Consider the following 22982-nt stretch of genomic DNA (forward strand, 5'->3'; position numbering starts at 1 on the left):
CTGTTAGCCAAGCAAAGAAACACATTCATCAATGGTGATTTAATCAAAACAAGTTTGATTTCAGTGTCTAAAAAAAAACAAATAAGGTTATTAGCCTTTTGGTGAGAACAGCTGCTCAGAGTGGATGACATGAGGAGCAACTTCAGCAGCCAATTAAAGACAAGGGAAATATTGATCTTCCTTGCCCTTGATGAGTAGACAAATGCTCTCAGCACTGCTTAGCTATTGTTTATCAAAGGAGCTGATGATGAGTTTGTAGTGACTGAAAAGTCAACCACCATGAGCAATCTTCCTGGGACAGTACTATAGGCAAGAACATCTTCAGACATTGAGGAACATTAATTCAGTACAACCAGATATGAAATCTGCTAAGATGAATAACAACCTGCCAAAAAAAGTGTGTGTGGAACAGAAAAAGGCCTAATTGGACAAATTTACAAAGTTTGTGAAAACATAGCGTTTAAAGCCTATGAGTTTTCACTGCATGATTCAATAGCAGCTACTCTTCAGGAAATATTTGACTCTATCATGTGTTAGAGTTCCAGATGAAGTTCCAGATATTCAAGCTGGATTTAGAAAAGGCAGAAGAACCAAACTGCCAAATCCATTGGATCATCGAAAAAGCAAGAGAGTTCTAGAAAAACATCTACTTCTGCTTTATTGATTAGGCCAAAACCTTTGACTGTGTAGATCACAACAAACTATGGAAAATTCTTAAAAAGCACCAAAGAATTGATGCTTTTGAACTGTGGTGTTGGAGAAGACTCTTGAGAGTCTCTTGGATAGCAAGGAGATCAAACCAGTCAATCTTAAAGGAAATCAGTCCTGAATATTCATTGGAAGGACTGATGCTGAAGCTGAAGCTCCAATACTTTGGCCACCTGATGTGAAGAACTGACTCACTGGAAAAGACCCTGATGCTGGGAAAGATTGAAGTCAGGAGGAGAAGGGGACGACAGAGGATGAGATGGTTGGATGGCATCACCAACTTAATGGACATGAGTCTGAGTAAGCTCTGGGAGCTGGTGATGGACAGGGAAGTCTGGCGTGCTGCAGTCCATGGGGTCGCAAAGAGTCGGACACGGCTGAGCAACTGAACTGAACTGATCATGTGTTATTGAGCCAGCAGTGTTGAAACTGAGACCCCCTAAAGTTGAGTTCCTGTACTGAGTTTATGATTACTCTCTCTATCCAAAACTTTATTACCTTTGTTGCCCTCTCTGACCTCAATTCTGTGCTAACTGAATACTATAATCAACCAGAGTCAGATGACTAAAATTGCTATTGTCAGTAACATCGTTAATGCACTAAAATTGCTATTTTATCATTAATGTACAAATTCAGATCATTTCTCTAGGACAAGATGAGCTAACTGACCAATGAGCCATGGACCACCTGGCCAGAGAACTGTAAGTGGGCGACTTCCAAAGGAGTCAATGCTGAGTTCAAAACGACTGAAAAATCAATCACTGACTGAAGAAAAGCAATGATTAAGAAATATCACAGAAGTATTGAAGCAACATGGATAGTCCTAGAGATTATCATACTAAGTATAAGTCAGACAGAGGAAGACAAATATCATATATCACACTTGTACATGGAAACTGAAAAATAGTACAAATGAACTTAACATAAGAAAACAGAAACAAACTCACAGAGATAGAAAACAAACTTTTGATTACCAAAGGTAGGGGGAATTGGAGTAGGGGTTAACAGATGCACACTGCCATATATAAAATAAACAAGGATACTGTATGCCACAGAGAACTATATTTAATATCTTGTAATAAACTATAATGAAATAGAAAAAGTATATATCGATATATATATATAACCAAATCACTTTGTTACACACATGAAACTAACATAGTTTGTAAATCAACTATACTTCAATTTAAAAAAATAGAAAATGTCACAGAAATGTCACCAGATTAATCCCAGCCTCTTTACTTTTCCCCTTTAAGAAAATCACTCACTCAAACACTAAGTGAGAGTGGATATGCAGTTTTTCTCCTACTCCCTTGCTTGTTACCCTGCAGTAAACTCCGTGCCTGCCTTCAACACAACCCAGTGTCAACAGATTCTGCTTTACTGTGCGTTGGATGAACAGATTTGAGTTTGGTTCAGTAACAGTGTCAACAGTGACCTTCATTTACCCTTATGAATGTAACCATCATCTGTTCTATGAATTTTCATAAGAAATAGAAGCTGGGGACTTCCCTGGTGGTTCAGTGGCTAAGACTCCATGCTCCCAGTACAGGGCCTGGATTCAATTCCTGGTCAGGGAACTCCAGGTCACATGCCACAACTAATAGAATTCACAAGCCTCAGCTAAAGATCCTGCACACCACAATTAAGACCCAGCGCAGCCAAATAAATAAATAAAAATTTTTACAAAGACCATATTTTTTTTTTTAAAAAAGAAATAGAAGTTGAACATATCCTGACATGCTCTACCACTTGATAGTTTCATGCCTAATAGCTTTGTTGTGAATTTTTGAGCTCAGGGACAAGACTGAGGTATTTCTGAATGAGAAGGCCATTTTCAACCACAATTATCAAACATTAAATAACTTTGGAAATTAGCTTCTGCTGTAGACTAAACAATTTTTAATCAATTCAGTCTAAAAGTACAAGGCAAAATAGCACTTATATGTAAAACTTAACACTTCAGTAAAATTTCAACAACAGCTAATACCGTGTGAACCACGTCAAGCTGCTGTATACACTCCCAGTGCTGTCAGAAATGAGATTTCCATTCCCATACAAATTTGTGCCAGATACATTTTCCAAGTTCAAACTACAGTTTCCGAGTGTGTTTAGGCCTGATGTAAGTGCAAAAGAAATTCCCACATTTCAAAATCCATTTTCAGTGGATTTCAAACTGTAACTGAGAAGCTTTCACCAACCTTCAACTGGAAGGGATTAATTTACCAGGTAGAGATATGCTGAAAGACAAATATAAAGAGGAAAATTGAGCAGACTTCTACAAGTGCCTTCCAAGAGATCGATACACTGAGTATTATAGGCACAGGGACTAATTATCAATAGTTGGTAGGACCTATGAGTGAAAAGATATTTTCACAGATGAAACACATAAAATCTCATTACAGATCAGCATTAACAGAAACATTTCCATCCATTTTGATGAGAGGGAACATTATCTTTGAAGTCCAACTAGGTGAACTCTTATCTTTAAAGGGAGAGTGTAATTCTTCTCAATAGTAAGCCCACATTACAGAAAAAAATTGTATTTTTTAAATTTTTTTATTTCATTGATAAAACATTTGTAGACATTTCTCTCTTGCTATGGCTACATAACATACCGTAATCCCCACACAATATCCTCAGTTTTGCCTCTTAGCCTGAAAATATCCACCTTTACAGGAAGAGTTTGTTAACCTCACTAGAAAATAATTTCTTACCATCAGTCCAGTGCCACCCCATAAACAGGATAATAGAAGCTCATTCCATTAAGAGAATTTTAAAACTATATTAAGGATTTTTAAAAATACATTTTTTACAAACAAAGAGATAATAAACAGTGATTAATAGTTATTCACAAAGGGCTGTTAATTAATTTCTTTGTATTCTTATGTCATCCCCACTAAAATAAAAGTGATGGGCTAGCTAGCTGAAATGCAGGAATGTTATCATTCAATCATTTCAGACATCAGTACAGAAAGTGAAATAACTCTAATCGGTCAATAATAATGCAAAATGCAGTTGTTAAATACCAACCACACTGATCAACATAACCAGTTTCTTAACATTTTCAGGAAATGTTTGAAACTCAACTGCTTTCTTCACATGTGACCAAAAACCATTAGCAAAACATTCAAACAAATAGAAAAGCTATCACTTCTAAAATGAACTCTTAAGTAAAAAACACCAATAAAAATGTTTCCCTGTTCACAAGGACCTCGGCTTGCTGAAGAGTGTCTAAAATTTCAAAGAATTTCAAGTCAGCTATACTATGAGGACACTTGCTTTTGCAACCAAAAGGCAGGTGACCAGAGTCCTGACCTCCAGTTTATTTGACTCAAAGGGCACAGAGAGCCTCTCTGATTTTTCTTCACCTTAGCCTCACTCTGTTTTAAGTGCTTCTCTGCTGGTCCATCTCTCCACACATCCCTTCTCCTCTTCTCATCTCTCTGCCCATCAATCCACTTCTTTAACCAGCCACTGTGCCTTCTGCAGGATATCACTGTATCTTCCACCCAATACAATGCTTAGGGTTCGATGCACAGTGGGTGGCTTCATACTGATACAGCCAGAGCAAAGTTTCTAGTATTGTCAAACTTTATTGAAGTAATGTAAAGAAGATAAGTCAATGAAAGTTGGGGTATCTCCACAGCTGTGATCTAATTGTCTTAGGGAAGGAGAACTGCTAAGAAGTTCCCTTTATTCAGATAGACAGGGGACAGATGCAGCTCCAGGAGCTGGAAGAGGCAGGGCAGATGCCCACTCAAAGTTGGGGAGACTGCAGCAGACACTTGCCCATTTGGATGGGCATTTGACATCCAACACTTTGCAACCTCCCCACAAAAATAAGCCCAATGATTGAAAAATGAAGACTCAGAAGCATTAAAGGCCTCTACAGCCATACCCATCCAAGGTGCCTAGGATGTTTTACCAAGTATTGAGGATGGGAGACAAGATAGAGAAGCTATTTTCCATGTCTACATTTTCCTTTTTATCCACACACCCAAATAATCCCTTCTTAAAATATGTAAACTGGAGTTGAGTCTCTAGAGTTAGGTACTATATGGTAGAAGTATAGATCAGATCAGATCAGTCGCTCAGTCGTGTCCGACTCTTTGTGACCCCATGAATCGCAGCACGCCAGGCCTCCCTGTCTATCATCAACTCCCAGAGTTCACTGAGACTCATGTCCATCGAGTCAGTGATGCCATCCAGCCATCTCATCCTCTGTCATCCCCTTCTCCTCTTGCCCCCAATCCCTCCCAGCATCAGAGTCTTTTCCAATGAGTCAACTCTTCCCATGAGGTGGCCCAAATACTGGAGTTTCAGCTTTAGCATCATTCCTTCCAAAGAAATCCCAGGGCTGAGCTCCTTCAGAATGGACCGGTTGGATCTCCTTGCAGTCCAAGGGACTCTCAAGAGTCTTCTCCAACACCACAGTTCAAAAGCATCAATTCTTCGGCGCTCAGCCTTCTTCACAGTCCAACACTCACATCCATACACGACCACAGGAAAAACCATAGCCTTGACTAGACGAACCTTTGTTGGCAAAGTAATGTCTCTGCTTTTGAATATGCTATCTAGGTTGGTCATAACTTTCCTTCCAAGGAGTAAGCGTCTTTTAATTTCATGGCTGCAGTCACCATCTGTAGTGATTTTGGAGCCCAGAAAAATAAAGTCTGACACTGTTTCCCTATCTATTTCCCATGAAGTGATGGGACCAGATGCCATGATCTTTGTTTTCTGAATGTTGAGCTTTAAGCCAACTTTTTCACTCTCCTCTTTCACTTTCATCAAGAGGCTTTTGAGTTCCTCTTCACTTTCTGCCATAAGGGTGGTGTCATCTGCATATCTGAGGTTTTTGCTATTTCTCCCGGCAATCTTGATTCCAGCTTGTTTCTTCCAGCCCAGCATTTCTCATGATGTACTCTGCATAGAAGTTAAATAAGCAGGGTGACAATATACAGCCTTGACAAACTCCTTTTCCTATTTGGAACCAGTCTGTTGTTCCATGTCCAGTGTATAAGGGTGACTCAAATATGGTTTAGAAGTGCTCCATAAATTAAATTAGTCCAGAAGTCACTCTAGGACTTTCTTCTATCTGGTTTATAGTTTATAACCCACCTCTTCAACCACTCCCATACCAACATCTTAGTTCCCCAATCCTACTAACCCAAACTCACTTCAGTCTGTCTGTCTCCTCCACATCTTTACCAGTATACCTAGGTCTAAGTGGAGAAAATCACATAATAAGAAAATCAAACCAAAAGGCCCATTATGACTGGTTGGACTCAGGGAATTCAGTGCTACCAAGTTGACCAAGGAACTTGAGTTCCTTGGTCAACTCTAGTTCTCCAAAGTCACCATTTCAAACCTTCACCACTCTGCCATCACTTCCTACCTTAGCACCTCATTCTGGGTAGATGATCATGGTCCCTACTTTATAAAAAATAAACAGTCACACAGAAACTGCTTTCATCTTTGCTCCACAAAACCTACACACATGTACTTAATGTCATTTTCTCTTCTTCCCTTGAATCAAAGGACACTTTCACCTGCCTAATCTTCATTCCAGAAACAGTTTCCTCTGGTCTCCAAGAAAAGCTGACCCCAGTAACCATCCCCTTCATTTCTTTATATCAACCACTCCCCTTCCACTCTGTTCCTTAAAGCAAACAAACAAAAGAAAGCCCCTTCCCTGAAAATCTCCTTGAAAGCATTACACCTACTCACCATCTCCATGTCCCCTGCTTTACCCCACCCCACACAGCTGCTCCCACCTAGGTCAACAGTGGCCTTAAGTGAGCACTTGGCAATTCTGTTCTCACCTGACCAACCACAGACATGACTGACCACTCAGGTCTCACTGAGATGCTGTCCCCTTGGCTTCTGTGAAAGCAGACTCTCTGGGTTTTCCTCCTACTTCACACTGCTTCTTCCCCAGTAAGGAAGCCACATACAGGGACTTCCCTGGTGGTCCAGTAGCTAAGACCCCATGTTCCCCATACAAGAACTAGATCCTGCATGTCACAACCAAGAGTCTGCATGTCTCCAGTGAAGATCCCCCCTGCCAGCAACTAAGACCTGGTGCAGCCAAGTAAAATAAATAAATTAAAATAAGTATTAAAAAAGAAACCACATAACAGACATAACACTGAAGATACAAGAAAGCCGCATCTAAGCAACCAGAGGTGAGAAGTTTTCTGCACCTTCGTGTGGGAGCACCGCACCAAGGGTGCCACCGCTGGGGCTCCAGGCACCACTGAACTCTCTGGTCTCACCTGCTGGAAGAGAAGCTCCTCTGCTTTAAGTCTCTCCATCATCTCCTGCTCCATCAAAGCTACTTCTCTCTCATGCTCCAATTGGGCCATTTCCTCTTGTCTCTCGCATGATTTAAAGAAAAGCATCACATTACTAATTACAGATAAAACAATTTGTAAAACACATTTTTGAAAGCATCTTAACTGCCACCAATAGGGAAAGGAAAGCAAATTATAGTCTATGCATTAGGAAACTATATAATTGGGGAAAATGTATTATTTCAACAAAGAGCATAAAATTAAAATTACACATTGAATGTGGTCACAATTGTGTTAAAAACAACAACAACAACAACAACAACTCCAGACAGTATGTAGAAAAAAGATTAGACTACCTAAAAATACCTAAAAATCTAAATAGAGGTCTTGTGTTTTCTTCTACTTTTTCATGTTGCCCAGTTTTGTATAATAAACATACTATTTTTATAATAAAAAGAAATGATAATATTGAACTTCTTTTAAAAAGCAAAGACACTGGGCCAATTATTTCACTCATATAATTTTATAACAGACGATTCAAAATGCAACAGGATAAAAAGCCCATAAATAAACCCAAACATCTTTGGTCAATTAATCTATGACAAAAGAAGAAAGAATATATAATTGAGGAAAGACAGTCTTTCAATAAATGATGCTGTGAAAACTGGACAATTACATGTAAAAGGATGAAATCAGAACATTCTCTAGTACCCTACACAAAAATAAACCCCAAATGGATTAAAGCCCTAAATGTAAGACTGGATACTATAAAACTCCTAGAACAAAACATAGGCAGGACACACTTTGACCTAAATTGCAGTGATATCTTTTTTGACCCATCTCCTAGAGTAATGGAAATAAAAATAAACAAATGGGACCTAATTAAACTTAAAAGCTTTTGCACAGCAAAGGAAACCATAAACAAAATTAAAAGACAACCTACAGAATGGGAAAAAATATTTGCAAATGATGCAGCCAACAAGGAAATTAATCTCCAAAATATACAAGCAGCTCTTATAGCTGAATATCAAAACAAACAAACAACTCAATCAAAAAATGGGCAGAAATTCTAAATAGACTTATCTTTAAAGAAGACACAGAGATGGCCAAAATACACATGAAAAGATGCTAAACATCACTATTAGAGAAATGCAAAACAAAACTACAATGAGCTATCACCTCACACCAGTTAGAATGGCCAGCATCAAAAAGTCTACAAACAATGTTGGAGGCTGTATTGAGTAAAAGGAACCCTTCCCTACACTGTTGGTGGGAATGTAAATTGGTACAATCACCATGGAGAAAAGTATGGAGGTTCCTTAAAACATGAAAAATAGAACCCACATGATCCTTCAATTCCACTCCTGGACATATATCTGTAGAAAACTCTATTTCAAAAAGATACATGCATCCCAATGTTCACTTAAGCACTGTTCACAATAGTCAAGACATGGAAGCAACCTAACAGTTCAGTGATAGTTAAATGGATAAAGAAATGTGGTGCATATATACAAAGGCACACTGCTGCTGCTGCTAAGCCACTTCAGTTGTGTCCAACTCTGTGCGACCCCATAGATGGCAGCCCACCAGGCTCCCCCGTCCCTGGGATTCTCCAGGCAAGAACACTGGAGTGGGTTGCCATTTCCTTCTCCAGTGCATGAAAGTGGAAAGGGAAAGTGAAGTTGTTCAGTTGTGTCCGACTCTTCGAGACCCCATGGACTGCAGCCTACCAGGCTCCTCCATCCATGGGATTTTTCCAGGCAAGAGGACTGGAGTGGGATGCCATCGCCTTCTCAGACAAAGGCATACTACTCAGCCACAAAAAAAGAATGCCATTTGCAGCAACATGGATGGACCTAGAGATTATAATACTAAGTAAGTCACACAAAGACAAAGGTTATACAATATCACTTATATTCAAAATCTAAAAAATGATACACACAAACTTATTTATAAAACAGGAACAGACACAAAGACATAGAAAACAAAGCTATGGTTACCAAAAGGGAAAGGAAAGGTTCGGGGAGAGGGGAGGGATAAATTAGGAATCTGGAAGTAATGTATACACCCTACTACGTATTAGTAAAGAAGGACCTACTGTATAGCGCAGAGAACTATACTGACTATTTAGTAATAATCTATATGGGAAAAGAATCTAAAAAATATATATGCATATAATACATACATGGATCTGAGTCACTTTACTGTACATCTAAAACTAATATTGTAAATCAACTATTCTTTGATAAATAATAAATTTTTAAAACTATATCCATATTTACCTGTTTCTCCATGGTCACATTTTTCTTATACTTATAAATCCACAGTGCTAAATATTCTATTGGATCCACTGGACGCATCCTTGCCACTTCTGCAAGACCTTCAGTTAGACATGTCCCAAGAAACTTTTGAAGATATGCTGACTCCATTTCTAATTGCTAAATAAAAACTTCTAAAAGATAAACGTTTTGCATTAGTGCAGGAAATTTTCAATGAAGGCACAGTCAAGGCAGAGTCCAGTGAGGCCAACAAAGCCTTACCTTCTGTCACTAGCCATGGGCACCTGCCATCAGCACATCAGGGCAAGCTGGCTCCAGGATGCTTCTAGCAGTTTCCAAAATGGCTCCACAAAAGTTGCCACAACTAGAATAGTTTCCAAATCCTGAAGGACCCTGGAGTCCAAGAGTCAGAGAAGGGTTACTTTCATTATTGTGAGATGTCCATATGACAAGAGATGCATGTCTTACTAAATCCTCACAGCATACCTAAACATGGTATCCTTAGCCCCACTGTGCAGATGAGGATGACCAGGCACAAAGAGTGTAAGCAAACAGCCCAGGATCACACGGGTTGTGCATGATGGAGAGGGAATTATAGCCAACTCTTAATTCCAGAGCTGTTATCCTACATGACTTAAGATGTTCGTTACAAGCCATGAGAGTTATTTCTTGAAAATATCACAATCGTCCACCTCAAATTTTTTAAAACTCCAAATATCTCAAGGCCAAAGAATTAAAAAAAAAAAATCCAACCTTCCAAGAATAGCATATGAAGTTCCTCGTGCTTTGGCTCCACTTTTCTTTCCAGGCTCACTTCCAGATATCAATTCTGGCTCCTGGGCTTTAACTACACAGAAGATCTTGCCATCCTGCTGCTCATGTCTTGCATGTTCCCGTCTCCATGACTTTTGCATGTGATGGCACCCTCAATCCCCCTCAGTTTGGAAAATACTTCCTCACCTGCAAGACATCAATCCCCTCTCATTTCTCCCTGCTGTGGCTCATACAACTGTCTCCCAGGCAATGCAAAGACGGTCCTCCTTCCCCAAGCAGTTCACACAGCATTTGTCACACTACCTGAGCACTCTCTGTGTATGCATATGTCTGTCCTCCCACAAGAGGACAAGTTTCTCTAGCTCCTCAAAAAGTATGGCTCACTCACACTGTGGACACAGCTGGCCCTCCGTGGGCAAGTGAATGAGTTTCTCCACTCTCTCAGTAATGTCCCAATTTACTAATGAATCTGGACAAGAATAATCTTAGACAAGAAAGGAAGGAAGAATAAAAGAAAGAGGGAGGGTGGGAGGAATGCAGTAACCATTCTGTCTCAGGTGCTTTGAAAACAGTGATCACCTTTGAATTACCCATATGGAATTCAGATTCCTCTGAGAATATGATGAAATGTATTTTCAAAAAATACACACTAAATATGTTATATTCAGACATGAGCAATTTCAGGGGACAGAATGCATGTCTAGACCTGTCCCTAAACAATTGCACCTAATATTCTGCACAAAATTGTAGAAACAATGACCCCTTGATTTCCATTCATAGATCTCAAACCTACTCTCTCTCTCATTGATAGGAGTACAAAATGGCATAACACCATGGAGAAGGATTTGTAAATATCTTGAAAATTACACATGTATTTACCATTGGACTCATCAATTTCACATCTGGGATCCTATCTTACAAAAATATGAAGTGATATTATTACTGAGATCCAAGTCCATATGCCTGTCACACAGTGAGGCCAAAACAATACCAAAGCGTCAGAGTTTGGAACCGAGAAAGGTTTATTGCAGGGCCATGCAAGGAACTGGGTGGCTCATGCCTTAAAAACCCCAAAGTCCCCAAAAGCTCTCGGCCAAGCCCTTTTCTAGGAAAGATGAGAGAGGAGTGGCGTTAGTTGTTGCAAACTTCTTGGTATCAGATCATGGTCAGGTAACGGTGTTCCTGTAAATGTTCTGCCCAAAAGTTGCGGGGTGTGGGGAGGAACAGATTCCACAGGCAGCCACCGCTAGTAGGAATAGGGGAGAGGCTCACTGCTGCCTCAACCCAGGGCTAAGGCCAAGGGGTGGCCCTGGCAAGGGCTCTGAAACTTTGCAGGACAGAGCCCCCGGCCTGTTCCCTGGGCCCTCCAGCCCGCCCATTGGCCCGAGGCCAGGTGAACTGGAGGGCTCCATGGAGAAGGCCTGGATCCGCCTCTTACCGCACTCTGCACCTGAGGACCACCACTCCACAGATCACTACTCCACCAACAGATCCTCGGCTGTGTTCCTGAGAAACGGTAGCTGACAGTTGGCTGCTTGTGGGTGGAGCCCACTGCAGCAACAACCAATGGTTAAGCAGGACCGCTAACGGTCACTCACTGATGGTTGGTTGGTTGGTTATGGGCGGGCCCACTACCTGTACTGACTAATGGCTGAGCCGGACCAATGCCCGCTAAGGGGTGTCCAGAGCAACTGCTGCATTCTAAGGGCTGAGCTCCCTACGCTCTGCTACAATACATACACAGAGTTGTTTTGCACTATCACTAACAATAACCAAATTGGGAATCCATCGTTAAGGTACAGCCACACAATGGATTATTGTGCAAATAAAAAGAGAATGAGGAAGGTCTCCAAAACCAGGAGTGAGGACATACTGTGAAGGCGTGGCGTGGGCGGGGGGGAGGGGGAGATGCAAGATGCAGAAATTGCATCTAGTATGCCCTCTTTGGTATTAACAACCGCTATGGGGAAAGGAATGTGTACTTGTGTATCCACATTGTCATAAAGACAAACCAAAACCCGGCACAAATTTAATGCCCTACCTAGCTGGCACTGGCATCTTACCCACACAGAAAAAAGAATGATTATAACTGAGTATGGAACACAGTATCCTAATTGCACTTCTTCAATGGGATAATACTCTAAAGACAAGAATAACTACATTGACATCTCAATTCCATTTGAAACACACTAGCAATTTAAAGGACTTTTTCCTGGTGGCTCGGGCAGTAAAGAATCTGCCTGCAGTGCAGGAAATCTGGAACAAATTCCTGCTGCAACTCCAGAAAGCTAACACAAGAGAAGACGACCATAGTCTCGGTAAGCAGAAACGGCTGCATCGTCGCAACAGAACCCAGGTGAAACTCGTTACTTCCTTTGGCTTGCTTCCTCCCCACGAAAGAGCAAAAATACCCAGCCTGTTGTAAGGCATATTTTTCAGACACACCAACAGGCATCTTGGCTCAACATAAGAAAGCCCATTTCCACAGAAACAGCTGCCTTAAGCCTGGCGAAGCTGTCCGAAGAAACAGAGGTTCCTCGCTCACGTTTGGGATAAGCCGGCCGAGTGGGAGAGGAAGGGATGGAATACGGTGGCCAGTTAAATTTAAAATTTCGGATAAACAAGAAACGATTTTGTATTATACACTCTACTATACTTGTGCTAAACAGTGATTTCTTATTTCTCTGAAATTCAAATTTAACTGGGTACCCCGAATTTTACCTGACCTGGATTCCGAGAGCTTCGGTAGCTTTTCTATCCCAGACCCGCCTCCCCCGCCCCTCCAAAAGGCGCGGCGCTGCTCAACAGTGAGGAGAAGGAGGAGGACTCAGCCATAGAGGTGCCGCCCTGCGCTGAGCTATTCCTCTCTCGCACCACTGGCAAGGTCCAAGGGCCAAAGCTGCCTCTGCCCGCTGGAACCCAGCCCAGCACCGGAAGCTGTTTTTCCCAAAAGGCATTCTAGAGGCTGGCGCTTGACGCATGCGCCTACCTACCTGCAGAGAGCGTCCCGTTGCTACGCAACGAGCTCGCGCGCCCCTGGGCTGAAGACTGCCTGGGTCAGAGAGAGAAGAGTGCGCGCTGAGAGCTAAGCTGACAACGCTGGGCCGAGGTTAGACGAGGGGGCGCGCGGGCCGGGGCGTGAGCGATGATGGGGGTTGAGGGGGGAGGGGAGTGTACGGAGGAGTAGATGCTGCAGAGAGAAGCTGGAGGAGTGGGGTGAGGTAGGATGCGCAGCTGAGAGGAAGCTGCGCCCGAGGTGTGCAGGGTGCTGGATGGAGAGCCGGAAGTACCAGGGTAGGTGAGCCGAGACAGGATGTTCAATTTAGAGGCTGTGAGGAGGGGCCAGCCAAAAGGAGGAATCGACAAAGCGAGACTGGCAAGCGCAGTGCACACGGAGAGAGCAAGGACAGAGGCTGACCTTGGCGGGGCGGGGCGGGGCCGGGAATGGAGGTGCGCAAATGCTACCTGTAGGTGAAGCCCGCACTGCTTAAGGCCAGAGAAGAGTGTAGCAATCTAACATCCTGGTATTTTCTAAACCTAGCGCTTTTGCACCTGCTGGTGACTTCTGCTTGGATCCTGTCCACTGGGCGAGGGAGGGGGAGGGGGAGGGGCGGGAATAACATATCTAAGAGCTGTAAATTCAGTTTTATTTGGGGACTTAACTGAGGATTATAGCCCTACAGACAGCCTCTCAGACAACTCTGAGAAACTGCTTCAGCATGGAAGAGGTGAGGGCAGAGGTCAGCGTATAGGAGATTTGGAGAACGGGTACCTGCAGTCAAACACATATCTAGGTAAAAGTTTACTGCTAGTTATCAAGCACACAGTTTAATTATTTTATTGCTTTTCTAAGTATGTAAGATGCAAGAAATTGGGTTTATAAATTTTTCTCCTGAAAATTTCTATCTGAAGGTGTATTCTGTCAGTTTTCCCAGAGAGTAGAGTATCTCATCCCTGACTTCCACCCTGAACTCTTTTCAGGCCGTGTTAGTGACTCAGTGAACAACTGCTAATGACTCAGTCCTTGTGGAGCCAGCTGGCTGGAAACATTCTTTAGTTGGCACTCCTTTCAGAACGAGCGCGGGTGCCCCCACCTCCAGGAAGTCTTTCAACCTTTTTCATCTCCCCCACCATCTGCAGCCTTCCCTGGGCTAGTTGTTTTGCACAGTTCTTGACTAGCCTCTCCCATGTCTTGTTTCAGTTTATGTGGGGCAGTGCTGGGCACGAGATGCTTCACTAAATGTTGGTTGAGATAGTAAGTGCCAGCATGAGCACTGACAGATGGAAGGCTCGGCAACGTTTGGTCCTCAGTGGCTGCCACACTGCGATAAGTGTGGCAAACTGGATGAACTATTTTTTCCAAACTTGGTGATTCTGCCACCTGGGAAGGGTAGTTGTACTGGGATTAAAGCAAAGGAGACCTGTAACTGTGTATCACCTGGGGATTCTGTTAAAATGCAGACTCTCATTCTGTAAGTCTAAGGTGGGACCTGAGAATCTGCATTTCAACAACTCTCAGGTGATGCAATGCTGCTGATTGTGGGCCATACTTTGATGAGATGGGGTGTAGAAAGTAGTTTATTTGGGTGCTTTGGTTCAGGTGCATTAGTCACAGATTGGCAGAAGGAGCCACCACATATTCCCATCCCGCCCTTCACCACTATCCCAAACGTAGTGACTTTAAACACACATTTATTATCTTACAGTTTTTGAAATTTGAGATCCAAGATGAATCGTACAGGGTTAACATCAGAGTGTTTCAGCAGGGCTGGTTCATCCTGGATGCCCTAGGAAAGATCCCTTTCCTTGCCTTTTCCAGCTTCCAGAGGCCACCCACCCTCCTTGGCTCATGGTCCTGAATCACATCTCCTTTTCTCCCTCTGCTGCCATCACCACACCTCCTTCTACCCTGTCTGACTTTACTGTGTCCTTCTTATAAAGACTCCTGTGATTACATTGTGCCTACCTAGATTTGTTGTTATTTTAATGCCTAAATTGTGTCTGACTATAACCCCGTGGTCTATAACCCACCAGGATCTTCTGTCCACAGGATTTCCCAGGCAAGAATACTGAAGTGGGTTACCATTTCATTCTCTAGGTAATCTTCCAGACCCAGGGATTGAAGCCATGTCTCCTGCACTGACAGGCAGATTCTTTACCACTGAGCCACCTGGAAAGCCTGCATATCTGGATAATCCAGTATAATTTCCCCAAAACAAAAAAATGCTTAATTTAATCACATCTGCAAACTCCTCTTTGTCATATAAGGTAACGTAGTTCATAGATTCCAGGTATTACTTTGTGAACACCTTTGGGAGCCATTATTCTGCCCTGACACACTGTATATCTCCTAGGGACAAGGACATTTTCTTACTCATATTTCAATTACCACAACCAGGAAGTTTAACCTTGATACAATTCTATTATGGAACTTAGAGTTCACATTCAGTTTTCCCAACAACGTCCTTTACAGAATTCTATCTTCTGGTCTACATCCAACTATGGATCATATATTGAATTTAGTTGGGATGGCTGTTTAGGCTCCTTTGATCTGGACCAGTGCCTCATCTTTTTTGTCTTTCCTGATGTTGACATTTTAAGAGTATACCCCAGTTACAGACTTTCTCTCAACTTGGCTTTGTTTGATGTCAGATTCCATTTTTGCATTTGGGGCAAGAATCTACAGAAATGTATTGTGTCCCAGGACAAAGTGCATCACATCAGGAGACACATAATGTTATTTTGTCCCTTTATGGGTGATGTTTGCTTTGATCATTTGGTTAACATTGTGCCTGTCAGGTTTTACCACTGTAAAGTTTCTGTATTTCTTTTTGGAGTTAATCCATAATTTGTGGAGAGAAACTTTGGGACTATATAAATATCCTACTTCTTGTCAAATATTCACCAAGTTTTAGTGTTCACTGATGATTGTTCAGTTATACTATGATCATTACAAAATATTTTAAAATTTCATTTTTCTTTCCACATTTATTAGTTGGCATTCTTCTTTATGAAAGAATTTGCCTGCTCTCCCATTCAGTAATTTATTCTTTTATGGACTCATGGATTCTTACTTTATTCAGTTGATTATAATCCATTACAGTCATTATTGTTGAAGCTAAAACTCCAATACTTTGGCCACCTGATGCAAAGAGCCAACTCATTGGAAAAGACTCTGATGCTTGGAAAGATTGAGGGCAAGTAAAGAAGGGAGCAACAGAGGATGAGATGGTTGGATGGCATCACCAGCTCAATGGACATAAGTTTGAGCCAACTCCAGGAGCTAGTGAAGGACAGAGAAGCCTGGTGTGCTGCAGTCCATGGGGTTGCAGAATCAGACACGACTTAGCAACTGAACAATAACAACAGTCAAACAACAGTCATTACTAATTTTGGTGGCCAAATTACTTCAGATTTGGCTAGTAATAGCCCCTTCAACGGAGAAGGCAATGGCACCCCACTCCAGTACTCTTGCCTGGAAAATCCCATGGATGGAGAAGTCTGGTGGGCTGCAGTCTATGGGATCGCTAAGAGTCGGACACGACTGAGCGACTTCACTTTCACTTTTCACTTTCATGCATTGGAGAAGGAAATGGCAACCCACTCCAGGGTTCTTGCCTGGAGAATCCCAGGGATGGGGGAGCCTGGTGGGCTGCCGTCTATGGGGTCGCACAGAGTCAGACACGACTGAAGCGACTTAGCAGCAGCAGCAGCAGCAGCAGCCCCTTCAAGCTGACTCCTCTGTCCCCAACCATTTTATTTTTTAGCATTTTCTTATTTTGGGGGGACAGCAAAATATTCCAGGTTTATTTGACTTTTCCTGCCTTGATCTTGGTCCTTTCTCCAAGGAACCCTGATTCCTTTTAAGTTGTTAGGCTATTTAAAAGCAAATTCTATCTGAGGCTAGGTGGGTGGGGTGGGTGGTGGGTGGAAATGAGCTGGGAGCTTGGGGTTAGCAGATGCAAACTATTATATATAAAATGGATAAACAACAAGTCCTATTGTATAGCACAGGGAACTATATTCAATATTCTGTGGTAAACCATAATCGAAAAGAATATAAAAAGAATACATATTTTAATGTATGTGTATAACTGAATCATTTTGCTGTATAGCGGAAATTAAAACATTACTAATCAACTATATTTCAATTACAAAAAAAAGCAGACTGTGTGTTCATTGCTACTGAGGTGTTTTGGGTTCTAGGCCTTTGCAGTGGAAAGAGCTAGGAATTTTTTTCCATATTCATATCTATCAATCTACTTACCTTTCCCTCCTTAAACTGAAAAGTGCCTCCAGAAAATGTTAGGACTTGATCTAAGCCTATTATTCACTTTATTATTAGCTCTTTTGAAGTTAAAATGTGTCAGCTTCAGAAATATGAAGATGGTCAGGAAGAGGCTGGGTGCCAGGCGATTTCATGTCACAATCTTCCACTGTAACAGCTAATAGTAAACATTTATTACTCACCAAGCTATGTGCTTCACATGTATTTAGTATCTCTTCTAATCCTCACAATTATGAAATACATATTGTTGTTATTCTGTTCCTAGATCAGAAAGCTGAGGCTCAGAGAGACTTGGAAACTTGCTGAAGATCACACAGCTAATAAACAGGAGACCCAGGACTGGAACTTGGTCTGTTTGATCTTGGAGTCTGTGTTCCTACTGCTGCATACACCTCTGTTCAGGTAGCCCTGGGCAGCAGCTACAGTGCCAGGCATTTTCCCTCCCTCTCTGCCTCAGGGCTTCTCAGTGGTCCGTGGTGAAATATATAAGCCTGTCTTATCTATGTCATAGATGACTGTAGCTTTTAACCTCACAATAGTGTGCTTGCTAGGTACCCAGAGACCCTCTTACACCCTCCTGCCTGCTCAGCTATTTCCTCCCTACTCAAGAGTAGAGATGTGTGGATAAGTGGAGGCCTCAGCCACTCTTAAATACCCATCCACCAAGCTCCTGGCCAGATGAACCCCAGGACCTATTTTGTGACCTAGGACAGCTGGAAAGCTTTAGAAAAGGTTCATTTGAATGTAAGAGCTATTGGCAAGTGCATATATATTTATTGGTAATTTGGGGGAAGGATGGGCTCCCAGAAACATCTCACTTTTGTCCCCAAATGAATCTCCATTGGTTAGAATGTGTCTATTTGTTTTTAAGTCCAATTAGATTGTGACCCTCTTTTGATGTTTCCCAAGCCCGCCAGGATGGAAACCAATTACCTGAAGAGGTGCTTTGGAAATCACCTGGCCCAGGCTCTGGCAGAAGTGGCGATGGTTCAGCCCAGTGACCCCATAGAGTACCTGGCTCACTGGCTTTATCATTACAGGAAAACGGCGAAAGCAAAAGAAAAGGTGTGTGCATGAGGGCTAGGTCAGTCTGGGGAGGGCTGTGAGCTTTCTCATAGTAACCTGAAACCCAAAGCAGGACTCTAGAGATGCCCTGGGGAGGGTCCATGCCTCCGGGGACTGACCAGACTCTACTCTGTCATATCACCCCAGGATAGACAAGAGAAGATCCAGCTGCAGAGAGAATATGAAAATAGCCTCAAAGAAACCAGAATGGCAGAAATGCTGAAGCAAGAAGAACGTGCGATTCAAGAGCAGTGTGAAAAGTATCGCCACCAGCTAGGGAGGAGAAACTCGGCAGTGGGCACACACCCACATCCCATGGTGGGTACCAGGAAATGCACGAAGTGCACTGAGGTTCCCCAAACCTACTTTCCCTCCACAGCCATATGTTTGTGTGTAAATCAATCTTACTGACAATTCTTGCCAATAAAATCCTTGTCAATGAACAAAATGCTTAAAGGCATTTTAGATTTCAGGAAATACCTTACATGTTACTGGCTTAAAAAACCAGAGTTTAGAAAAATCTAAAACATCACTTGGAACAAATATATTTTCATACAAGATTCTTTGAATTCTTTTAAAAAATTACTAAATATTTTTCAGAAACCAAATATGGTTTCCAGTATATACTTCAGATATATTATTTTATGTTATATACTGTTTACTTAACTAATTTAATATATGATACTTATGTATCTGGAGAAGGCAATGGCACCCCACTCCAGTACTCTTGCCTGGAAAATCCCATGGACGGAGGAGCCTGGTAGGCTGCAGTCCATGGGGTCACGAAGAGTCGGACATGACTGAGCAACTTCCCTTTCACTTTTCACTTTCATGCATTGGAGAACGAAATGGCAACCCACTCCAGTGTTCTTGCCTGGAGAATCCCAGGGACGGGAGAACCCGGTGGGCTGCCATCTATGGGGTCACACAGAGTCGGACAAGACTGAAGTGACTTAGCAGCTTAGCAGCAGCATTTATGTATCAAGCCACAAGATGTCTCCTGTGATGCTCTAATAGTGGTCGTGAATTATTAGAATAGTTAGCAACAACTCTGTGTTTATTAGTCTGACAAGCTTATCTTTTATCTCCCACAATTTTTGCCACAGTCTTCTGAAAAACACCATCTGTTATTTTGTGCTTTCTGCAAAGTACATGACACCGGGAGAGCAGATTGACTTCTTGAACTTGATATCTGACATCTTTGTAACGATCACTATATTCCTATGCATGAAAATCTTTAATGTAGTCTTATATAATTTATTAGCTTTTGCTAGTTTCCAAAGCCAATTTTGATGAAGACATGAAAATATTAAGCTTTATATACATTTATATCAACATGCTCAGCTTTCCTCAAAATTAATAGATTTATTTTTAAGTCTGGATACTTTACATGTAGATCAAAAGAGATAATTTCCTACTATAGTCTGAAAGCAGTAATTGAAGGAACCCTCCCTCAGGAACAGTTCATCATTTGAGCAGTTGTTGGGAGATGGTAGAGGTGAGATCATTAAGCAAAAGTTGTCATCACCTCGGTTGCCCACGCTAATCCTTTTCTAACACCTTGCTTCACTGTTAATAGAAATGTAAATATATAAGGCAAAGAAAGACTCCCAAAACTGTACCCTGGTTTTATGATGGAAATTTTTGCTCACATCAGTATTTTGAGTTGTCCCTCTGTGTTGCACTCAGGAGGTTTCACACTCTGTAGCATATTCCTTAGCAAGATTTGGATGAACAAAAGGTTTGCTGTTCTTTTGCCAAGTGTGAGACAATTGGCAATTGTCAGGGAAATGAGAGCCAGCCTGATGCCTGGATTGTGAGCAAGTTCTCAGTTTTAGGAAAGAGTTCACACGCAAATTGTAATTATGGAAATTTATTCCCCCTGTTAGAAGGAAGCAAAGGGAACCCAACAGGGGTCTAAAAGAAAGCTTATTGCTTACAGGGCAAGGGAGAGCCACATCCTGGTACACATTGAAAGAGCTAGATAAAGGGTGAGGAGGTGGTGACGTGAAAGTCACTCAGTCGTGTCCAACTCTTTGTGACACCATGGACTATACACTCCATGGAATTCTCCAGGCCAGAATACCAGACTGGGTAGCCTTTCCCTTCTCCAGGGGATCTTCCCAACCCAGGGATCAAACCCAGGTCTCCCGCATTGCAGATGGATTCTTTACCAGCTGACCCACAAGGGAAGCTGTGGAGGTACGTCAAATAGAATAGCAGTCTAAGTTCTGATTTCTTTTTGGCTCCAAGTGAACTGCAAACTATTCCTTGCTGCTGTCACCTTTAGATTTCATCACTAGAACTGTAAAACTTACCTGAAATAGGCCCAGAATGGGTGGCATTGGGTTTCAGAAGGCCTGCTGATTTAACTGATGGATTTTAATGCCTGTACTCAAAGTTTTGCAAGATTTTCCTAAATATCTTAAAACCATCATTGCTTTTAGTGCCCCAGATTGAATACTGTTGGTCTAGTGCATGGGTCAAAAGAGAAGTAGAAACAGAGCACTCTGTGTGGTAGAGATCACATCAAATTATGGGAATCAAGAAGAGACTTACAGAGAAGATAGCATTTGAGTCAGACCTAGAAGAAAACAGGCTAAAGTTGTCCTTGTATTGGTTTCTCTTCATTAAGCAGAGGCATCTTTTAGTTAAGTAAGTCATTATTCTGTTTCTAAGTCTGAAAACCCCATTGTTATAAAGATCTGAGCCATGTTTCAGATCTTTATGTTTCAGGAATACGTTTTTATGGGAAACAATATATAGATTTGCTGCACAGATTCATTCATAGCACTTTGGAGTTAGAAGGGTCTTAGAGATCATGTGGGCAAGTGCTTCACAGACCTCTGCAGTGCCTCACAGGGTCCACTGTTGACTGGACAATGGACGAAGTTGAGGATAGAACTTCAGCTCCAAGGTTTCCTACCTCACCAGGAACTGCAATTACATGCATGCTTGATGTCTCCTTGAGTCTCATAGGTCACTGAGACTGTATTCATTTTATCCATCTTTTTTTTCTCTGTGCTTCAATTTGGATAATTTCTATTGATCTGTCTTCAGGTTTACTGATCCTTTCTCCTGTAATGTCCAATATCCTATTTAGGTATTTAATGATTTTTTTTTTTTCATTTTGGATAGTTTATTTTTCAGTTCTAGAATTCCATTCTGGCTCCTATCTACTCTGCTGATAAACCCTATCTTTTCACTCATTATGGCCATTTTTCTCCTTTAAATCTGCAATCATTTTTAAGTTCTTGTCTGCCAATCTCATCATCTTTGTCATTTTGAGGTCTGTTTCTGGTAAATATTTTTTATCCAGATTATGGTTCACATTTTCCTACTTTTTCACATGTCTAGTAATTATTTACCTGTGTGCTGAACTTTGTATGTGATACTGTGTAGGCCATCTAGACTGTGTAGTTTTTCTTTAAAAGGTGTTGAATTTTGCTCTGTCTGGCAGTTAAATTATTGGTGAATTATCTTGAAACTGTCAGATTTGTTTTATGCTTTTCTGGATAATGTCTTTTTCAGTTTTGCTCAGGCTTGAGCATGAAAATGGCAATATTGTATTCCTACTATGCCGAGAATGTTTAGTCTCTGTGAATGACTTTGTTTGCTCTTCTGCTTTTTATTTAGCCACTGATATCTATAGCAAGTTCCTTGGAGAAGACTAAATTCATGCAGGAGAACACAGAACCCCTTGAGAAGGAAGCCTTGAAGCAGGAATCCCTGCCAGGAACTTCCGATATGATTCCAGGAATGCCTCAACAGAGCCCTTCTTCAGAGCCATCTGTCTCCAGCCAGGTCGACTTGAACACTGGAACTCCACAAGAAATAAATTACCAGGCTGTTCAGCATGAAATTGCTCTTGAAATTCATCCTGGCTCCGAATCTCCTCCCTAGGTTGTAGAAGGTGGATGATTCTAATGATGCTTTTCTCAAAGCTGCAAGCTGAGAAAGTGGCCAACTCAAAGAGCTCTTACTTGAAGATGATTAGCTATGTGGATTAAACCAAGATATGAGAGGTTGTGGAAGGAGGTGTCTACAGGGACTCACCAACCCAAGTCTCATCCTGATAACCATGAAAACCCCTTAATTGTGTGAAGATTTGAACTATGTATAGGGTAAAATAAACTCATAATAAAGATTTTAAATAAGTAACTAAACTGATGAGAATTTTTTTCCTCTTGCTTTATCATTTTTTGGAGACTAGACAGTAAAGACACATCCGTTTCAAATGTTTGTATACCTCAGCTTTAGCTGAATTTTGCAATTAGGCCCTTCAGGGTGTTTACATGTCCTTATTTTTGAAACAACTCCAGTGACAGTAAAACTCAAAGGTTTGAGATTTTTTCCATCATTTTCCATCTGTATTCATTCAGATATCTATATGCTGATGATCTGATATTTATATCTTTAATCAAGATTTCCTTGAACATGACTCCCAGTTTGCTACCTCCACCTGGATAAACAATGGATATCTCCAACCTAACCATGGTTGACTCTTGAACAATGCAGGGGTTTATCCACATATAACTTACATTGAGTTGGCTATCCATATCTGAGGTTCCT

The 22982-nt window shown here is 41.6% G+C and overlaps 2 protein-coding genes across 15 annotated transcripts in view; one reads left to right on the forward strand and one right to left on the reverse strand.

Annotated features, from left to right (window-relative positions):
* DYDC1 (DPY30 domain containing 1) overlaps positions 1-13180 on the reverse strand; it is a 32424-nt gene extending 19244 nt beyond the window's left edge. For 2 of the 9 annotated variants that reach the window (XM_055537565.1, XM_055537637.1), the window contains exons 1-5: positions 12784-12921; positions 10037-10243; positions 9545-9676; positions 9287-9456; positions 6987-7088 (exon numbers count right to left, since the gene is read on the reverse strand). In XM_055537565.1, the coding sequence (XP_055393540.1) occupies positions 6987-7088; positions 9287-9433 (249 nt within the window). In that variant the 5' untranslated portion in view covers positions 9434-9456; positions 9545-9676; positions 10037-10243; positions 12784-12921. Of the gene's footprint in view, positions 1-6986; positions 7089-9286; positions 9457-9544; positions 9677-9769; positions 9917-10036; positions 10244-11495; positions 11617-12778; positions 12922-13050 lie in introns of those variants that run through there. The other 7 variants (XM_055537599.1, XM_055537590.1, XM_055537574.1 and 4 more) reach the window with 7 other exon arrangements.
* On the forward strand, positions 13027-22576 carry DYDC2 (DPY30 domain containing 2). 6 transcript variants are annotated; one of them, XM_055537533.1, is made up of 6 exons: positions 13031-13166; positions 15156-15325; positions 17611-17694; positions 18255-18410; positions 18558-18728; positions 22047-22576. In XM_055537533.1, exons 2-6 carry the CDS (start codon positions 15281-15283, stop codon positions 22311-22313), a joined length of 723 nt encoding a protein of 240 aa, XP_055393508.1. In that variant the 5' UTR covers positions 13031-13166; positions 15156-15280; the 3' UTR covers positions 22314-22576. The 6 variants fall into 6 exon arrangements, with proteins under 6 accessions (XP_055393512.1, XP_055393531.1, XP_055393508.1 ...); XM_055537537.1 differs by lacking the exon at positions 15156-15325 and having other exon boundaries at positions 13027-13166; positions 17611-17747; XM_055537556.1 differs by lacking the exon at positions 15156-15325 and having other exon boundaries at positions 13027-13166.
* The last annotated feature ends 406 nt before the right edge of the window (positions 22577-22982 follow it).

Source organism: Bubalus kerabau, chromosome 1 (genome assembly GCF_029407905.1).
Source record: "Bubalus kerabau isolate K-KA32 ecotype Philippines breed swamp buffalo chromosome 1, PCC_UOA_SB_1v2, whole genome shotgun sequence".
Taxonomy (NCBI): domain Eukaryota; kingdom Metazoa; phylum Chordata; class Mammalia; order Artiodactyla; family Bovidae; genus Bubalus; species Bubalus kerabau.

Excerpts from the sequence above, each read along its gene's own strand:
- DYDC2 (XM_055537533.1), top strand. The coding sequence starts at position 15,281 with ATGCTTAATTTAATCACATCTGCAAACTCCTCTTTGTCATATAAG. Across the intron at positions 17,695-18,254 it reads AGACCCAGGACTGGAACTTG|CCCGCCAGGATGGAAACCAA; the intron begins GTCTGTTTGATC and ends ATGTTTCCCAAG. Across the intron at positions 18,729-22,046 it reads GCACACACCCACATCCCATG|CCACTGATATCTATAGCAAG; the intron begins GTGGGTACCAGG and ends CTTTTTATTTAG.